This window comes from Dipodomys spectabilis, unplaced genomic scaffold, assembly GCF_019054845.1.
Source record: "Dipodomys spectabilis isolate Male_0828 unplaced genomic scaffold, ASM1905484v1 ptg000051l, whole genome shotgun sequence".
In the NCBI taxonomy this organism is placed as follows: Eukaryota; Metazoa; Chordata; class Mammalia; order Rodentia; family Heteromyidae; genus Dipodomys; species Dipodomys spectabilis.
The window spans coordinates 1,737,641-1,757,739 of NW_024870728.1; the positions used below are offsets into that span (position 1 = coordinate 1,737,641).

At 36.9% G+C, this 20,099-nt stretch overlaps 1 protein-coding gene across 1 annotated transcript in view; it reads right to left on the reverse strand.

Moving 5' to 3' along the window:
* The window catches only part of Dis3l2 (DIS3 like 3'-5' exoribonuclease 2), a 341,977-nt gene that overhangs the window by 177,616 nt on the left and 144,262 nt on the right, over positions 1-20,099 (reverse strand). Inside the window, exon 9 of the mRNA XM_042679162.1 lies at positions 11,321-11,494. Coding sequence (XP_042535096.1) covers positions 11,321-11,494 — 174 coding nt within the window. The remainder of the gene's footprint in view (positions 1-11,320; positions 11,495-20,099) is intronic.

Consider the following 20,099-nt stretch of genomic DNA (forward strand, 5'->3'; position numbering starts at 1 on the left):
TGAGAAAATGTCAAAAGCTATGTACATATGACCATATAAGATGATGTTAAGTGAAATGAACCCCAAAATAGGGACACAACTGGTTTTTTAATTTCTTGCTATTGTTTTTAATGTATTTATAATGTACTATGAGATTTTTTTTGTTTCTTTCATATGTTCTTCCCCCACGGTATAACCCCTGTTTTCACTGTATTTGATTCTGGTGCCCTGCATCTTGTATATACATTTTTCTAATTTGGGGAGGGGAAGGGAAATAACAAAATGCTGAAACAAGATACAGGTTGATCCATTGGAACAATGAGATGTACAAGACACTATGCTGAAAATTAACTTTACAACTTAGGAGGGAGAGGGAGGAGTTGGGGAGGTGGGGAGGAAAGGGATAGTAGGGGAAAAACAAAGTAGGAGGTAACAATGCTCAATAGGAAATATACTCATTACCTTACTCATGTAACTGTAACCCCTCTATACAGTATTTTTACAATACAAAACATATAAAAAGAAAACAAAAAAGAAAAAAGAATCAATGAAAAAAGGGCTGGTGAAGCAGCTCAAGAGGTAGAGTGCCTGCCTACAAAGTAAGAGAGCCTGAGTCTAATGTTCAGTACCACCAAAAAAAAAAAAAAAAACAGAGTTGAGTGTACTGGTGAACACCTATAATCCCAAAACTAGGGAGGATGAGTACCTTGAGTTGAGACTAGTCTGGGCTACATAGTGAAACCCTTTCTCCAAAACAAAAAAGTGCAAGACAAAAAACACGTGGGGAAAATATTTACACATCTTGTATCTGATAAGTTACTAGTGTTTGGAATAAATAAGTAACTTCTAGAACTCAGGAATAAAAATACAATCCAATTTTAAAATGTAGCTGGGTGCTGGTGGCTCACACTTGTAATCCTTGCCACTCCAGAGGCTGAGATCTGAGGATCGTGGTTCAAAGCCAGTGCAGGCAGTAAGTCCTTGAGATTCTTAGCTCTAATTAACCACCAGAAAACTGGAAGTGACACTGTGGCTCAAGTGGTAGAGTGCTAGACTTGAGCAAGAAAGCTCAGGGACAGAGCCCAGGCCCTGAGTTCAAGCCCTACAACTGACCAAAAAACTAAATTAAACTGTGCAAAGGATTTAAAGAGACATTTCTAAAAAAAAAAAAAAAAAAAGATGTTTATATGGCCAAGAAGCATATGAAAATATGTTCAGCCTCATTAGTCATTATAAAAATAAAAAATCCAACCACAATAAGACACTTCAAACCCATAAGAACCGCTATAAGCATAAATACATATAACAAGTGTTGGTGACAAAATGAAATAACTGGGACCCTCATCCTCATTGTATTTCCATGGACATACAATGGAAATGATGGAAAACAGTCTGACAGTGCCTGATTATATGCCCCAGCAACTCTACTCCTAGGTCCATATCCAAGAGAACTGAAAACACATGAGGAGAACCTGTGTCAAAATGTCCACAGCAGCATTATTCATTCTACTCAAGAAGTGGAATCAACTCAAATGTGCATCAACCAGTCAATAAGCAAAATGTGTTGCATTCATTCAATGGAATATTATTCATCTATAAAGAGAAAAGAGGTGCTGGTAAATGCTATACTATGGATGACCTTATGTTAAGAAGCCAGCTACAAAACATAGAACATTATTTCAGAATATGAAAATGTATAGAAAGTAAAAATTAGTAATGGTTGCTAGAAGCTTATTCAGGGGACAGGGAGAATGAATTAATGAGAGTAGTTAGGGTTGAGGAAATGTCCTAGAATTACATAGTGTGATGATGAACAATTTTCTGAATACACAAGAAACCACAGAAGTGTACAATTTTAAAAGGTGGATTTTAATATCACAATATAAAAACAACTATTCATGGTGGTCCAACCTATAATTCTAGCTACTCAAGTGATAGAGACAGGAGGATCATAGGTCAGAGACAGCCCAGGCAAACAAGTTAATTAGACAACATCTCAACAAACAAGCTGAACATAATAGTTCACACTTGTAATCCCAGCTACATGGGAGGTATAGATAGAATGACTGGTCTGAGGCAAGGCTGGTGTTGGGAAATGGGTGAAAATCTTTATGAAAAACTAAAGCAAAAAGGGTTAAAGATGTAGCTCAAAGCGTAGAGCACTTTTCTAGCAAGAATTAGCCTGGAGTTCAAATGCCAGTACTACATTATTTATATGTACTACATATATATGTATATATATACATATATACTATATATAATCTACATGCCTACATCTATACATACCTATATATGTGTGATCATATATAGATATATGTATATGCATATTCCTATATAAGGAAAACAGTGAAGATACTTTACCATCATGGCAATTAGCTATCTCTACATTCAATGTTACTCCAAGTCTTAAGGGTACCTATATAAAAATTTTTTTCATATCATTGTAGTATAATTTCCTAACGAACTGTATTGAGAATGTGAAGAAATGAGTCATATAGCTCATGGATTTATATTTCTTTTTTGGGGGGGGTCCGGTCATGGGGCCTGAACTCTGGGCCTGGGCACTGTCCCTCAGCTCTTCAGCTCAAGGCTAGCGCTCTACCACTTGAGCCACAGCGCCACTTCCGGCTTTTTTCTTTTTGCTTATGTGGTGCTGAGGAATCGAACCCAGGGCTTCATGCATGCAGGGCAAGCACTCTACCACTGAGCCACCTTCCCAGCCCATGGATTTATATTTCTACAATGCTCTAAAATGTTTCCAAGGAATAAATTCAATTGCTATCATCTTTGCTAGTACACATTTTTCTCACCTATTCAGGCAAAACTACTCATCTCTGAATATTTATTCTCTCTATTTATGGACTGACAAACTCCTAAAGAAAGTACATGCTTAAAATGAAGAATGCCCAGCTGTAGAGCTATATTAGTACTCATTAATCCTTGTTACTATCTGTGAATTTCCTTTAAGTTCATTAACACTAAGATGGAATTTATGTGAAAGGAATAGTATTGTCAGCGGTTTCAAATAACAATGACAACTTTTCCATCTAATACCAAACAATTTAATCTTGCTTCTCTCTAACTGGGGAGTGATGGAGTACCCTTAACAATGGAAGAACTGAAATGTAAAACATAACCTTTAAACTTCGTATATAACCATCATGTATTTTACATGGTAGAGTGATCACATTTATTTCACAGATAAATGTGAATACTATATTCAATGGAATACTATTTTCTTTCAAATCCAATAAAAGAGATGTCTATACTAACTCAGAAAGAACATTTCAAACACAAAGGTATGTACTGTTGGTCCTAGAAGTGAGACAGAACAGAGGGACCCAACTCCCCTAAGGAGCTGGGGTTAACCACTGTTGAATACTATTAAATGCTGTTGACAATGTTAGTTTTGTGTTGAGCTTTAAGTCTTGTTAAAATCACCCTATAATGATTTTTTTCCTGTGAATGAACAAAAACACTGGAACGTGGCTATTTGGGCCTTTGAAGAGCAGAGGACAGACCTTTCTCATACACCTGGCAGACCACGGGGTAACTGTCAGTCAAGCAGCCCCTTCTCTGGCAACCTGTTCTCCTACCACCCAGGCTATTTTGGATATTTTGCAATCATTCTAAGGACACATAAGCTGCAAAGAGTACTGTAACTGAAGTGAAGCCATGGCTCCTGCTCAGAAGGCACTAATCAAGTTGTACCTGCTTCAAACAACCTGAACCATGCCTTGGAAGGCAGCATCTGAGGCTAAGACCATTCTGGCAGGACTGCAGATGAGCCTGCAGCTCTTCTAACTAACTTCCAGAGGGGAAGCACCTCCTCAGTAACTCAGCAAGAAGCCAGTGATTGGTGAATCTGGAAACTGTGCTATGACTACTAGCAATGCAACCTTTCATTTGCCTGTTACATTCATGTCACAAAACTCTTCCTGGCTAGGTCACCTGACTGTTCAGTTTAGTTTACATAGCCAAGAAACACCCTGGGTGCTGCCCCTAGTGTTGTAACATTAATAGGTCCAAAAGGTGTCCCCCAATTTGTCTTCTTTTGACTGATTGGTGATTTGTATCATGAGACTGGGATAAGCTAGTGACATGAAGAAGGGTAGCATTGGCAGAAGCATGGCAGCAAGAAGGTAATTGTAGAGTTACAGAGGGCAGATGGGGGAAAGAAGTAGCAGAGAGCAACAAAGGTACCAAGAGAGCAGGAGACAGTGGGTGAGAGACTTCATACCCTGTGTGTGGAAGTTTCTGGTAGCTGCTAAACTTTAAGGACCAAGGATGGACACCTAAAGGTCAAAAGGTGAAACACCAGCTGCTGTGAAGGCCAAGGGTCCTTCCACTCAAGGCTCAGGAACTACACAAAGAGCCACTGAAAAGACCAAGGGTTACAACATCCCAACATCCGTTACAGGTCAAGGGCCATAACAGCTAGCGTTGGCTGCTGCTGACTGTGGCTATGGCTTGCTGCTGCTTAGAGCCAAAGATTTCACTAGCTGCTAAATGCTAGGTGCTAGAAACTGGAACCTAGAGCAGAAAGTCTCTAACCTAACCTGAGCACCTTCGGCCATAAGTCTGGAGCCAGAAGTTCTAGGAGCTTGAAGTTACAAGCTTCCAAGTTTGTCAGCCTACCCAACAAGCCTTTGACACTGAAGGGCCCAGGTCTACCAACACTAGAACAGCTATTATTGGCTACTCATGATTTCCATCTGAGTAGAGCAAAAGGATCCTAGATAATCCATTGATAACATAGTTCAAAATGTCATCAAGTTGTAAGGTATATTCAATGAAACTAGTTCCAAGAGATGATCCTGGAGAAAAAAAAAAATCTTGGCAATCTATTAACTCACTGTTATCCAAAAGCACTTGGCCACAGAATCCTTTGCCTTCATAACACCTATCAAAACCCCAGGAACCCATGACCTACTGATGCCTTTTAGAAAATCCCAATCTGGTCACAAACCCATTTTATAAAAGATGGCATTTCTTACTCCTACCAAGTCACATAGCTAGTCCCTAGAAGAGCCAGGACTGACTTCGAGTGCTTCTCTAAGAGGCCACACTGCCTTCCCAGAGGAATCTTTTTTCTAAATGGCAATTTAATCACACTGGATTTCCTGATAAACAGCAAGATCATTAGTCATTTAATGTTAGTTATGTTTGAAAAGATTTCCCACAAAAGAGTTGACCTGAAAGAAGTTGGTATTATATGACTCCTTTCAAGTTGCTATTTCAAGGTTGGTTTTACCTGGAGTGAGGAGGAAATTGTTTTGAAACAGCTCCACCTTGAAGATATTTCAATATTTCTTTCCACAACACCCTTTCTGTGCTCAGTATTTTTAGCTCATTGTTTTCTATTTTGGCAGCCGAGAAGCTGCAGTTTGTAATTTTACCTCCAGCTTCATATTTCTTCTTAAAAGTGAATACAATGTCCTGTTTATAATAATAAAATCACTAGTTGGCAGAACGACATTAAATGGAAAAAAAAAGAGAAAGCAATTGGAAAATTTAGAGCAAGCAATTTTAAGTGCCAAGTTTCACATTTGTAATGGTCCGGTGGAGGTCACTGGGCTTCCTTTTTATTGAGGGAATAGTAAAGAAATAGATACCCACAAGCTTTCTTGTAAAAAGCTATAGAAACCACTTCCACTTCAATGAAACTCATGGCTTTACGGAAAAGTGATGTGATCCAAACATACACAGTAACACTACATGTAGGGAAAACATAAAATCAGTTTAGCATGGTATTTTTCCCTTCAATATTTAAGTCTTCATTTTCCATGTTAATTGAGCTTTTAAGCTTTGGTTTCCTATTTGAGTTTAGCAACAAAGCAATATGAATGAAATGAGAAATAAATGCAGCCAGTCTCAGAAGTAGCCCTGGGATTTCTTGATACAACCTCCTGTGAGCACTTTCCTTGGACATAGTGTCTTCCTAATCCCCAAAGATTTGTAGAACTGGTGTTGCTTAACCTCAGATGCCCTGCTAAAGAGAGCTGCAGGTCTAGGCCATGCAGACAGGGATTCTCCAGACACAGGAGCCAAAGGTCCAGAAAAAAATGGTGAGCCCAATCAAAAGGGCCAGATCACCCCTGCAAGTTCACACCAGCCTTACTTCTTCTTAAAAATTGCTAACCAACCATTTTTCTTTTCAAAATAAACACTATTTCTCTCAACTTCAGTTTGCAAAATATTACCCCAATTCCACTGGACTAAAAAACTGGAATTTTACTGACATAATTGGATTATGAGGTTTAAAGATTGATGGAACTTTTCTGTTCCAAATATAATTGTTCAAATACCAAACCTAAACGGGTATGTAGAAGTTCTTACGTAGCTAGAGCCAGAGTAACTCTACAGGCTCCAGAGAGAAGGGATGAAGAAGCTACCAAACCATACAGCTTCAAGCCCTGTCGAGATCTTAGAGTCACAGGAGGACTCACTGTCTCTCTACAGTCAAGACCAATCACTAAAATAGAGATGAGAAGTAACTCCATTTCCCGCCATGCTTGCTTCCTTCTCCTCTCTCAGCTCAGGCACAATGACCTTGGGCAGGTGACCTACCTGCCATTTTCTATTGCACTTTATCTGAGTAGGACTCTGCCTCCCTGAAGAACTAGGTCCTTAGTTGTCATTGTATTTACAGAGTCTAACTCAGTACCTAATATTTAATATATATATTATATACATATACAAACCATATATTACATGCATTAATATATTATATTCATATATAAACTATATAAATATTGTCTTAAGAAAGAAGAAGGGAGAAAAGAAAAATTGTAAAGGAGGCTTGATTTTAGGAGTTGACAGAATATATATATATATATATATATATAAAATATATATATATATCAATACAACAGCAATTTTTCAGCATTCAATAAAACTCAATACTAGCTTTTTGTGAATATCAAATATTACCTTGACAGATTAAAAAAATCTCTTTGAAGACACTAGTTCTCTGAGAAGAAATAAAATCACATTATTACAAATACTTGTACCAACTACCTCTCTCCTTCATTACAGTTCCATATTTGACTACATTTGATTCCTGTTCTGCTATGACACTAAGAATGCCACAGGGTAGAGACACTATTTTTGTTCATTATTGCATTTTCAGGGTCCAGAGATGGTGTTCAATAAACATTTTTTTTGGTTGATTAACTAAATAAATTGATTATCATAAGACAGGTCAAAGAAGTTAATCTGAGTCAATCAATATATTTTATAGACTTCGCTTTCTATATATTTTATTGTAGCAAAAATAAGACTTTAACTATGATTGCATAAATCTATGAATTAACCTTGTTGTCCTCACTAGTTATATAGGTCAGGGGGAAATTTAGGTATACAGATAAAAGCATTGTAGAACAAAATCCAATGGTATGGACCTTCTCATTGCTTCCTATGCTTTTAGCCAACCACAATTAATGGTATTTTCCTGTGCCTACTATAGAGATTTATAGATTTTAACTAGTTTAGGTAAACAAATCTTTATAAAATAGATGAGTCCTTAAAAGTATCACTGTATGGGGGGGGGGGAGGCTGGGAAGGGATGTGAAGGGTAAACAAAGGAGAAGGCTGCAATGCTTGATAAGAAATGTACGCATTATCCTGCCCATGTAATTATAACCCCTCTGTACAGTATGTTCACAAAAAATATAAATTAAAATTTAAAAAAAGTATCACTGTATAGATCCAGAGATTGAAGGTAATATTAGTCAATAATATCAGTACTAACAGAAATACTACTAATCCAGGAAAATGACAAAGTAATGTTTTTTCTGTTACTAATAATAATTCAGACTCAGCCACATTATAACTTCAAAATAATGGCTACCAATTATAGGCTACCTAACAAGTATTTGAAAACCATTTTTAAAACATGAACCTATCCCTTTCAAGGTAAAAATGAAATTTTAATGTTGAGCAAAAGAGTTATTGCATTTTGAAAACAATAATGTATTTACAGCTTAAAACTACCATTTTTTAAAGTAGATATGCTGAGATGCTTCTACAGTTGTATGACTTGGGGCCTAAAAAATTATGTAAGTTAGCTGTATGCTAGTTGACTTACTCTTATAATCCTAACCTATTTAGGAGGCTGAGACTTTGAGGATCACCGTTTGAAGCCAGCCCAAGCAAGAAAAGTCTGTGAGATTTCATCTCCAATTAACCACCAAAATGCCAGGCTCGACTTGTGTCTTAAGCAGCAGAGTGCCAGCTATGAGCAAGAAGCCAAATAAGAGCATGTGACCTTGAGTTCAAACCCCAGTACTGACATACACACACAAAATGATGTAAATATACAAATAACAAAATAGTTTATATGTATACTTTTAAACTTCCTAGTAGAATTTTCTACCTAGATTTGAAAATGCCACCCAAAGAGTAACGGGATTATGAACTTACATTAAAAAAATTCTGATTTAAAAGTGTAACATCTTTCTATTACTCTATAAAAACTAGTATAGATAGGATTTATTAGCTGGGTTTCAGCCCAAACTGGCTGGAATATAACTGGCATATAAGACTGAAAAATAATATTATTTAATAACCTCAGCTCACATCCTCTAATTATTTTCAGAAAAATATAACTTTTTCTTTTCTGATAACCATTCAAATCAAGTATCAAAATACACAGGACTTAGAACCAAACCTCTGAATTTCTATATCACAAGTTGATAAAGTAAAATCTTAATAGTTGAGTTGTTATAACCAAAATTAAAATTATCAAAATGGCAAACTCTGATAACTAAAATTAAAATACTTAACAATTTTACTATTATTTTTATTTTCTTTAGAATATAAATAATAGTGAAGTAGTACATATTGAAATATTTTAAATGCAGATAAATAAAAAATCAGATTTGAAATATCAACAATATCTTTAGGGCAGCACATGAGGGGAAATGTTTGAAGGCTAACGTAGTCTTTTTAAAAGTATTTGTTATTACAATAATAACAGAGAGAGTCTGCTAAGTTCTTCTATCTTTGAAGAGAGTCTGCTAAGTTCTTCTATCTTTGAATCTCTTATCATGGAACATAGTTATAATTTAAAAGGCTTTCGGCCAAGCAAGTCTTTCTATTCTATCGGGGCAAGGGTAACATCAACACAGAGCCATGAGTAGTACTGAACCCATAACTATTGAAATGCTTAAAATTTTTCTGCAGGCCAGGGACAGGTTAGAAAATCTAAGAATATTATCCTGACATTTCAATTTATGATTCTAAAGTTATTTTTAAAAGCTTAGTAACATGGCAGTATACAAAATGAAAAGTAGACTATAGCTTTCCTACTTACTTACTACTTGAGTAAATCCATTCCTCATGGCCATCACTTAGGTTGAGAGTATGATTTACTTATATGTGTATACTGTGTGCACATGCACATACACACATAAATATCTATTGATGAATATATACATATAGGGAGTTATATTACTTTTGTATTATTTTTATTTTACAAAAATAGGCTCAACTCACAGTGTTCTACAATTGGCTTCTTGTACCTAACACTTGATGACTACCCTAAGAGGATAGCCCACATGGATTCTGTCCCTATCACAGATCTATAGGGAATGATATCATATGGGCAAACCATAGGTTTTAAGCCATTCTTTTATTGGTAGACATTAGCAATGTCTCTATGTTCTGCTTTTACAATAAGGCAACAATGAACATTTCTGTGTACTTTGTGTATTTCTCTAAGTAGGACAGACTCCTGAAAACAGATTTTTTGGGAAAGAATAGGTACATTTAATTTTTGATTGGTATTATAGAATGACTATACTAAACCAAACAATAAGAGTCAGCTACTCAAAATAAATGAATTCAATCTTTCCTCATCAAATCTCCTCACAGATACCTACATTCAGAAAAAGATTTTAGCAAATCCCACAATTTGTATATAAAGACACAAAGGTCTCTAAGGAAATATCACCCTATACACCAGCAGGAGCTCAGGTGGGGTTACTACTAAAATGCAGGACTGTAACTCAACTGACTTCATATATATCATGTATTCCATAGGTCACAATAACAAGTATGAAACAGGACTAATTATCTCCTTTTCTTTTCCTTCCCTTCTTTCTCATCAAGAAGAGAACAAAAAGAGGCAAAAAGTTCAGGAAAGATGCAAGCAGAGGAAGATCCTCAAACTTGGTGGACTAATGGGCACCCAGAATTGAAGGTGCCCTAAGTTCATCTGCACAGTGAGCAAGTGTGGTGGAAACAACTCTGACACGGGATAACCTTGGCCAAAACCTTCTGCAGCCTCAGTGGATTGTATGAAAACTTTCTTGGTTCTAAATATCACCATGTGGCATCCAAAATGAATGCCAGTGTGAAACCAAATTCTGAAGAGAAATATCAGAAAAGAACTAACATCCCACAATGAAGAAACATCTTCAAAGAAGATGTTGTTATAAAAATACCACAAAAGTACTTTCCAACAAATTCCAGACCTAAAAGTAAAGCTTTAAAATGAGGCTCCAAGCACAAAGTCCTGAATCCATTTTCTGTGCCTAAAGAGGCCCATTTAGAGGAAGTACTTCTAATCAGATAACACTGTCTTTGCTTGACCAGACCTATGGGATCCAGTAAGGAAAAAAGAATAGGAAAGGGACCTCTGTAACTTTTGCTATTAGAATGGGGTAGAACAGGAGCCAGTAATTTCTTTTTTTTTTTTTTTTTGGGGGGGGGGGGGGTGGGTCCGGTCATGGGGCCTGAACTCTGGGCCTGGGAGCTGTCCCTCAGCTCTTCAGCTCAAGGCTAGAGCTCTACCACTTGAGCTACAGCGCCACTTCCGGCTTTTTTCTTTTTGCTTATGTGGTGCTGAGGAATTGAACCCAGGGCCTCAGGCATGCAAGGCAAGCGCTCTACCACTGAGCCACCTTCCCAGCCCCAGGAGCCAGTAACTTCTGCAAAGACCACAGGGTAAATGTCTTCAGTTCTGCAGGCCACACTGTCTCTGCTGCAGCTACTCTGCATGCCATACAAAGTACCATGAGCAATAAATAAGGGAATTACCATGGCTGGCTCCACTGCAACATGATGAACACTGTCTTAGACTACTCATGAAAATTAGCTATCTACTACTGTTACTACTACTAATTTTTTTTCTAACTATGTGAAAATCTTAGCACATGGACTATATATTAGCAGGTACTAGACTAAATAGCTTGCCAATTTCTCACACAGAAGCACTTAATTTTCAATCTGAACATTGGTGGAAGAAGGAAAATCTGAGCCCAGCCCCTAGAAAAGATAGGGAAGATGGCCAAAGACAAGGAAGGGTAGCTGTTTTCAAACCATTTCAAGCATTTACCTTAAGTCTCTTCTCTTGTTAAACTCCTCAAATGGAATTGTCCAGGGCAGGGTTTGAGGGAGACATTCTAGAACTTCTGAAGAAAAATCGGAGAAATCCACGCCATACTCAGTTAGGATCCCCTCGGTTTCAGGTTCAATTTCACCAGCCTGACCAAGACTTTTAGCCAGTTGCCTATGGGCAAAATAGAGAACAATGGGGTTAATAAATCTCTCTCTTCTCTGAAATGAGGGGTATTAGCAAAGTCTACCCTCCAACAGCAGAAATATCATCCCCAGTGCATAGGGGAAGCAAGCAGAAAAAACAATGACACGCTTGTCCAGTGAAGTCAATGACTACTGTGTAATTTTATCTTTCTTAAGTAATTCTGACCAAGACTAGAGTGGATGTTCATGTTTATTTACAATTCTATTAGTTTTTAACCTGTAAATGTAAAAATATTTGATCTAAACAAAAAAATGTTTACATGGAGAAGGCAGAAAATCTAGAAATGCAGAGAGAAGAAAATTACAGTATCTGTAATCTAGTCATGCAGTAACCTGCCACTCACATTTTAGGAACTAGCCCTTTAAAAATAAGATTACATTTACTAGGACAGATCTAACATTATGATCAAAGATTCAACTTTTTCACAGGCAAGTATCAATCATCTGTGAATATTATATATATATGCATATACATATAATTGACAGTTTTCTCAAAAGTATTTTCATGCCACATATAGATTATAATCTTAAAATTTCATGCTGAATACAGATAGCAAGTAGGAACTGTAATAAGATCCTTGAAATAGCTGCCTTTGTAAAGGGTGCTGGGGCAATCAAAGATGAGCAAATCCTCTATAGCACATGTCTACTTATCTACCCAGGCAAGCCCAGGAATCCCTTTGCCCAGTCTGCAAGAATTTAGCTCTACCATTAGGACCTTCTCTGGGGCCATTCCATTTCTAAGAAGTTTCTGTTTCTCTATAAAGGTAGGTGTGTGCCTGGTAGAGTTTTTAGGTACTCGGTGGTAAATGAACTTGAGAGTTTAGTTGCCTAATAGACAGACATTTAACAAATTTCAGCCTCTCACTTTGCTATGGAAAGCAATAGTGGTAGCAGCAGGCTGGCCCTATCTCTCACACACTAACCATGAAAAGCAGCCACAATCCACATACTCACTCTGTTCCAGGAGCCAGTGCATTGACTGGTGCTCCTAAAAAACCAGTGCTTTCTCAAACCTGAGTAGTGGTCCCCAAGAAAGCACATTACAATGCCAATGACAGCAGAAGTATGAGGGTAAAAAAATTATAGAAAGTTATCAGGAAAATATTTAAATATTTGGAAATTAATGTATAGATTAAGGAGAGAATGAAAAGATTAAGAAATCTTTTTTAGCTGAATGAAAACATAATATAGCAACATTTGTTTGATGCGTCAAGGAAATTAGGAGGCTAGACTGGGCTAGCCAGCAAGACCATGTTAAAAAAAAAAAAGGAGGTAAGGAAGGAAAGGAAAAGAGAAGAAGCAGAAAGGAAAGAGGAGGGGAGAGAGGGAGAGAGAAGAGAAAGGAAAAGAGAGGGGAGAAGCAGGAGCAGATGGGGAAAAGGAGGGAGAGGAAAGGAAAAAGGGTGGGAGAAGACAGAAGGAGAGAGAGGAGAGGAGAAAGGGAGGGAAAGAAGGAGAAGGGGGGGAGGGAAAGAGATAAAGGAAAGTGCCAAACCAATGCTCAAAGCCTCTACCTTAAATAACAGAGAGAGCAGCAAATTAAATTCCATGTAAGTAGTAGGAGGGGAAAAAATAAAGACCAGGAATCAGAGGACAGAACTTTTTTAAAAAATAAGAAAAGAGAATAAAATAGACAAATTCTAGTCATTCTGCAAGAAAAACAAGGAAACAAAGACACAAAGTTTGAGTATCAGGAATGAGAGCAGGGTATAATTACTCATCCTATAAGCATTAAAAGGATAAGAAGGGAGTTACAAGTGACTTCAAGACAATTAATTCAATATATTGGATCCAACAGGGAAATTCTTTGAAAGATAAAAATTGTCTACGATTATTAAATATGACTAATATCTGAGTAGTCATATATCTATTAAAGAAATTGAATTTAGCCGGGTGCCGGTGGCTCACACCTGTAATTCTAGCTACTCAAGAGGCTGAGATCTGAGGATCGCGGTTCAAAGCCAGCCCGGACAGGAAAGTCTGTGAAACACTTATCTCCAATAAACCGCCAGAAAGCCAGAAGTGGCACTGTAGATCAAGTGGTAGAGCCCTAGCCTTGAGCTGAAGAGCTGAGGGACAGCGCTCAGGCCCAGAGTTCAAGGCCCACGACCAACAAAAAAAAAAAAAAGAAAAAGAAATTGAATTCAGTCTAAAACCTTTTTACAAAGACAGCTCCTCCAGGTCTAGATGGTTTCACTGATGAATTTTACCAAATACTTAAGACAAAGGATATCAGTGTTATATAAAAAGGATAGACACAATAACCCTTTAAAAAAATCAATCAATAGAATTCACTATAACAATCAACAAACACATCATCTCAAAAAGAAGAAAAATAATTATGATAAAAGGGCTCAGCAAATGATTAATGAACAGAAACGTCCTCAACTTGATTCAAGTCCTAGTGAAAGTCCGAGCTAATATCAAACTGAATGATGAAAGGCTAGAATAGAGCAACTGTAATTCTCATCATAGAAATCAGCATCCCCCTACAAAGGATGACTGGCCTCTCTATAAGAAAAAACCCTCTCTATGAAAACTAGAAGTCAATACACTCTGTATAACTGAAACTCTGCCTCCACTCAGAACCCTGAATGTAAAGATAATGACACAGACAACTGAGAGGCTCAGGATTCATTCATGGCAGCAAGAATAGCTCTAGTGACCATACTGACTTCAGCAGTGACTGTGCAGATTATATTTTACAAGGACAGTGGTAGGATCCATTGGTATCATAGCCAAACAACCATGCAAAAAGATGAGGGTTGGGCTTTCCTGGCTCTCAGAGTTCCTTTAGCTCACTCATCTTTCTCAGGATATTCAAGCCTCTCACTATTTCTGTGAGTCTTCAATGTCTTCCAACAAATTCCTTTCCCAATCAGAGCCAGTTTCTCTTGCTTGTAACCAAGAGTTTAGACAGTTAAAGATTCATATCCTACAAATTTCTGAAATGCTAAATATTTTCAGAGATGACTAAAATATTACTGTATTCACTAGAACAAAGTTTCTATTGAAGATTTGGGGGTGACAGGAATTCAACTACTTAGAATAATGTTGTTTAGCTTAAACAAAAAGAACTTTAGTGAAGACAGACAATAATTTTGCATTTAAAAATTGGTATTTTTAAAATTAATGAGGCCTCACTTGCTCCCTAGCCATTTAACCTACTAATTATTTTCACAAGTTTCTGAGGTTCTATTTCCTGCCTTCATCTCCTAACATCAAGGCATTTGGATGTTTAGGTTCTTGGTTTCAAAAACAAGAAACCAACTTTGGCTGAAAGAAGCTTTTGAGAAGGCTATAAAAGGCTTACAACAACCACAAAAAGATATGGAAATAAATCTCCAGATTCTTGATTGTAGACTAAGAATGAAACTCAGGGACTTTTATCAAAAAGGAAAAGAGAAAATGAAAAGAAGAAAAAATAAAGGAAAGGTATCTTGAATCTCTTGCAGCTATGAGGCTAAGGCAGAAAATAAAATTTCAAACACTATAAATCATTCAACTTAGGATGAGACAGAATAAGATTCAAAGAGTCAGACCATGGATAAGATACATAGGAAAACACAGAAAGGTCTCGGTCTACTATCATGAGCTATAAGTTTATTTACAATAGCAGTATATCCATTTGAAAGTAAGATCTCTGAAAAAACAATATATAAAAATTTTCTAATATAACCAAGGTTCACTTCGGCTGAGAAAAAATGGCCTGATAAGCAGAGGCTACAAGTTGAGCCAGATGGATAGCGACCTGAATGATGGATGATCAGAGGACCGTGAAAAGGATACCCAGGGAAAAGATGTGTGGATGCAACTGGTCTAGACCCAATATATTTCTATTGCATGAGAATATGAAAAATTATTTCCACCATGAAGGCAGGATGGGCCTGCCTTATAATGTTAATGAATCTCCCTCCCGTATCACTGAAGTGATTCATCTGTGGACATAGAAAAAGAAAACACAATATTAGGAAATGAGTCCCACAACACTAGCTTCTTACCAATGATGATCTGGGTCCAACCATGGCAAGACACCAGTGTGCCAGCAGCAGCAACCAATGCTGATAATCTGATAGAAAACCATTCCAGGAGGACCTTCTACTATTTGATAACATATTGTGTACAGTGAGCTTCTATGATGAAGATAATATAGACTTCCTTCATTTAAATTAAGAGATATTTTGATAATTCTAGGTTTGAGAAAGCTATTTTCATTTTTCTATATACCTTGCTTATATTAGTACCATAATCCACACATTTGAAAATACCTTATAAGTCATTATGTTATCAGTTATTATATCATCTCAGTCAACCTTGTTTGTAATAAGGGCCTCAGCTAATAGAAGAAACAAAGCTCAAAGAATTCACCAACTGGAATGTTGTATTCAGGAAACACCACCACATAAGATTACAATGTTGTCCTTCTCCAGGAGACAATGATGCTTTATATTTACAGGAACCAGGTCAAGGGAACTGAGGATTTAAGTATTGGGCCTTTCAACATCACATTTAAGATCTACTTAAGGAAAAGTCCTGTCCTCATAGTGCTTCCCTCTATAGCTGACACTGAGAATACCATAATAATAATTTTTCTGAATTGGAAAATGAGACCATAAGAACCCAACTGTCATAAAAAAGCATACTACCTAACTTCCTCCCTGAAAACACATATTTGCAATCAGCAATTTCAAGTGTAATAATGTAAAGAGGTTTCAAGCATCCACTGGGGGTCCTGGAATATATCCTATGCCAATAAGGAGGCCCTGCTGTACTTAAAGATAGGAGAAAAGATTACTACTATCCAAATGTTCTATTAAAAGAACTCCTGAATATAAGGAGGAACAAGCTGAGTGCCAGTGACTCATGCCTGTAATCCTAGCTACTCAGCAGGCTGAGATCCGAGGATCATGGTTCAAAGCCAGACCGGGCAGGAAAAGCCGTGAAACTTTTATCTCCAATAAACCACCAGAAAACCGTAAGTGGTGCTGTGGCTCAAGTGGTAGAGCACTCGTCTTGGGCAGAAGAGCTGAGGGACAGAGCCAGGCCCAGAGTTCAAGGCCCATGACCAACAAAACAAACAAACAAACAAACAAAAAACCCTAAGTAACATTAAGAATATGAATATAGGTCAATAATTTTTAGAAATATATTTTGATTAGCATATTTGAGACACTGGTTATCAACTAGGAAAAAAATCAGGCGTTAGGACAGAAAAGAATATACAACAGTTCCAACAGTATTGATGATATTGAATTTCTGAATCTGGATGGTAATTTCATGGGTTGGTTTTTAGTATTAGATTCCAAAAATTATTTAAGTACTATATACATTCTTTTATTCATAAAATGTACTTTGCAATTAAAATAATATATTTAAAATACTATTTTATATGCTAAAAGTTTAATAGTATCTCTAGAGGTAAAATTTTAGAAATCTTTCATTGTCTATAATATATAAATAATTTTAATGGTAAATCCTCAATTATGTATATGTTTCAATCCTGTTTAATATTGCAGTAATAAATTAAGAAAGACTTCCTCATTAGAGAAATTTACACTGATTATCACCTCAAATCTTTCTCACTCAAGACAGTCCTTCTATGAATTCTGTTTGATTCATAATAAATGACTATACAATTAAGTCCTATGATAAAAATAATCCAGATAGTGCTTAAAGAATAATCTCAATTTCTTACAGTTGATGGTTGGAGACTCTTGGGGTATCTTATGTACATTCTATATACAAAGCACCAGACTAATTGTCTGGGTGATGCAGGAGTAAATTATTTGTTGACAAAGGAAATTATGACCAAAAAAATTAGTCCTTCAAATTGGCCTGTTTGCCTTAAAGAAACACTTAACAGGCAATATTAGTGTTTTCAGTCATTCATTCTCTTTTCCTTACTCAAATGTTTTGCAAGGTCTTTAAAACTAGATTATGTACAGGCTGTACATTCTTATAGTGATAAGCATTATTAAGTGCTCTCACACATACTGGCACATATTTAAAACTCCATATAAATAAACAGATAAAATGGTACAATATTCCTGAGAACTCACAGATGAGGAACAACCAAACACTGGCTGATCCTAAGACTCAGAACTTTAGTAAAGCAAACAAGAAGTGTAGTAATTACACAACATATTTGGCTGTAAATTTTAGATACTATTTTCTAAAATCAAGAGTAGACAAGTTACCTTCTTTTACTCTAGTTTAGTATTGTAACACAGCAGAAAGTAGCAAGTAAGGAATGGGAACCTCATGAAAAATTTCTTGATAGTGAAAATACAAAAGAAGAAGGAAGGTTTAACAACACTGAATATGCCTGAAGCTTGGAGTAAATCAATGTTGCCACGAAAGGAGCAGGGAAGAGGCAAAGTATACTTAGAAGGATGTGAGGGCTGGGAAGGTGGCTCAGTGGTAGAGCGCTTGCCTTGCATACTTAGAAGGATGTGAGACAGCCATTGATATCTAAAGTTCCCTAACAATATTTTCAAGCAGGTGTACTAGAAATCTCAAGTGGCTATAATGACTTTGGCAGGACTAATAACAATGCTCCTTGGGAAAGAAACCATTTAGCAATCAAGGCCTCACAGCTAGAACCACTCTCCATTCTTTGATGCTTGCTCTACTTTGCCCAGGATGTTCTGAGTATTCCATTTGTTCCAAAACTGATCCTTATAGGCCACCAGGTGGAGCTCAATCGTCTCACACACACACACACACACACACACACACGCACACACGCACACACGCACGCACGCACGAACGCACGCACGCACGCAGGCACGCACAAACAGCTCCTTCCTCAGCCTGATTTGCTTTTAGTTTCCTAGCCAGCTAGAGCCATGTTCCCCCCACCCCCCAAAAAAGAGTTGTAACAACTTCTCAACCTTTACTCAGAAGATTCTTTAAATAAGGAATGTGCTCTGGAAAAGGTGAAATGCTCTTTTCATCCAAGGAGAATGATTGGAGTCAGTTATTTTTCAATTTCTAATCTTATAATAATATCTCCATGGAAAACACTACTTTTTCCCATTTGCCTTTTCTACCAATCTGGCCACTGTTTCTAAAAATAATTCGTTTAAGTAACTTAAGACCATATCTTCAATCACATCTATCCCCTAAAGAAATCCAGTATCTTCAAACCTAAGTAGAAGTATTTATTTCTTTTCTTTTTTTAGAAGTATTTATTTCTATCAGTCAGCAAATATTTGACAACTAACTCTATAGTACAAAAAATAAAAAGAAAGAAAGAAAAAAAGAAGATGAAGAGTGAAGATACTCAAGCAGACCTTGGCCCAACCATTTCCTTCTCCAGCATGCACCACAGCAATCAGAACTTTTCTTTCTCTACTTCCATCCTTCAAAGTCATGGCACTGATGCCCTTCACCCTCATTAAAACCAGCCTTACTGAGATTAGTTCTCTATTTCTCACTCCCAACAAGCCTCCCACTAAGCCTAGGCAACCCTAAGTTCCACCAAGAATTTCTCATTCATTTTCTCTCCTGCAGCCCTGAAAGGCACTGAAGCTTGCTAGATAAAATAACATAAATATGTCAATTTGCTCCAGGTCAGTTGTGTCCTACATCTTCAGTTAGCTTTCACAGTGTTGCCAAGAAACACTATTATGTTTCTCACAGTAGCTGTTGTAACACTTTTCCATTTTCTTCAAGATTTATCATTACATTTCAATAAGAAACCACAACCAACCTGATGGTGATCCATCCATGTTCACAACATCTTGGAAAGGAAAGCTGAGACAGGAAGCCTTAGACTTTAGGTAACAGACTTCACAAAGGTTTGAGAAATATAGGCATGAATGTCACTGTAAGAGTTTCTACAGGGAGGATGATTTAAGAGGTTTGGAAAGCTCTTCAAACTGTAAATCTGACACATAACTGCAAATCATTCCAGCAAGGAAGCCAATGTGGCTTTTTAATTATCCTGAACAAGAGTCTAATACTAAATATTACTACTACTAAATATACTGTGATATTTGACAAAAAGTACTGGTCCCTAAAAGCCAGTAGGGACTGGCTAAGAACTAAGAACAGTCTGTCTTTGGGTTTTTGATGGTATTCAAGATTCATGAAAATATGGTAAGTGTGATATACAGAGAGGTAAACAAGGCTCAAGTAAGACTTCTCATGAACTCAAACAATGAAGTCTCCAAACTGTAATACTCTTTGATCCTCTAAATGGAGAAAGCACCACTGGGGTGACAGAGAAGTCATCCCATAGCAAAGAAAGCTGAGACAGGAAGCCTTAGGTTTCAGACCTTCCCAAAGCTATGAATATCATATATTCCATTAATGCTTGCAGTTTGCTCAGTCCTTCTGTGCATATCTCTACACTCTTAAGTCTGGCATTCTTTTTGATTTGTATAACTGTTGTGTTCTATAATTGATCATTAATTTTGAAGTCTTAGAAGCTTAGTTCTCATCATTTTCTCCTTCATAATTCCTCTTGTGCTTTCTAGCTTAATTTATGACACTTCTTCCCAGTCATCCTGGCTCATAGCCAAGAAATATGTTTAAATAAACAACTACAATCTAAATATATCAGA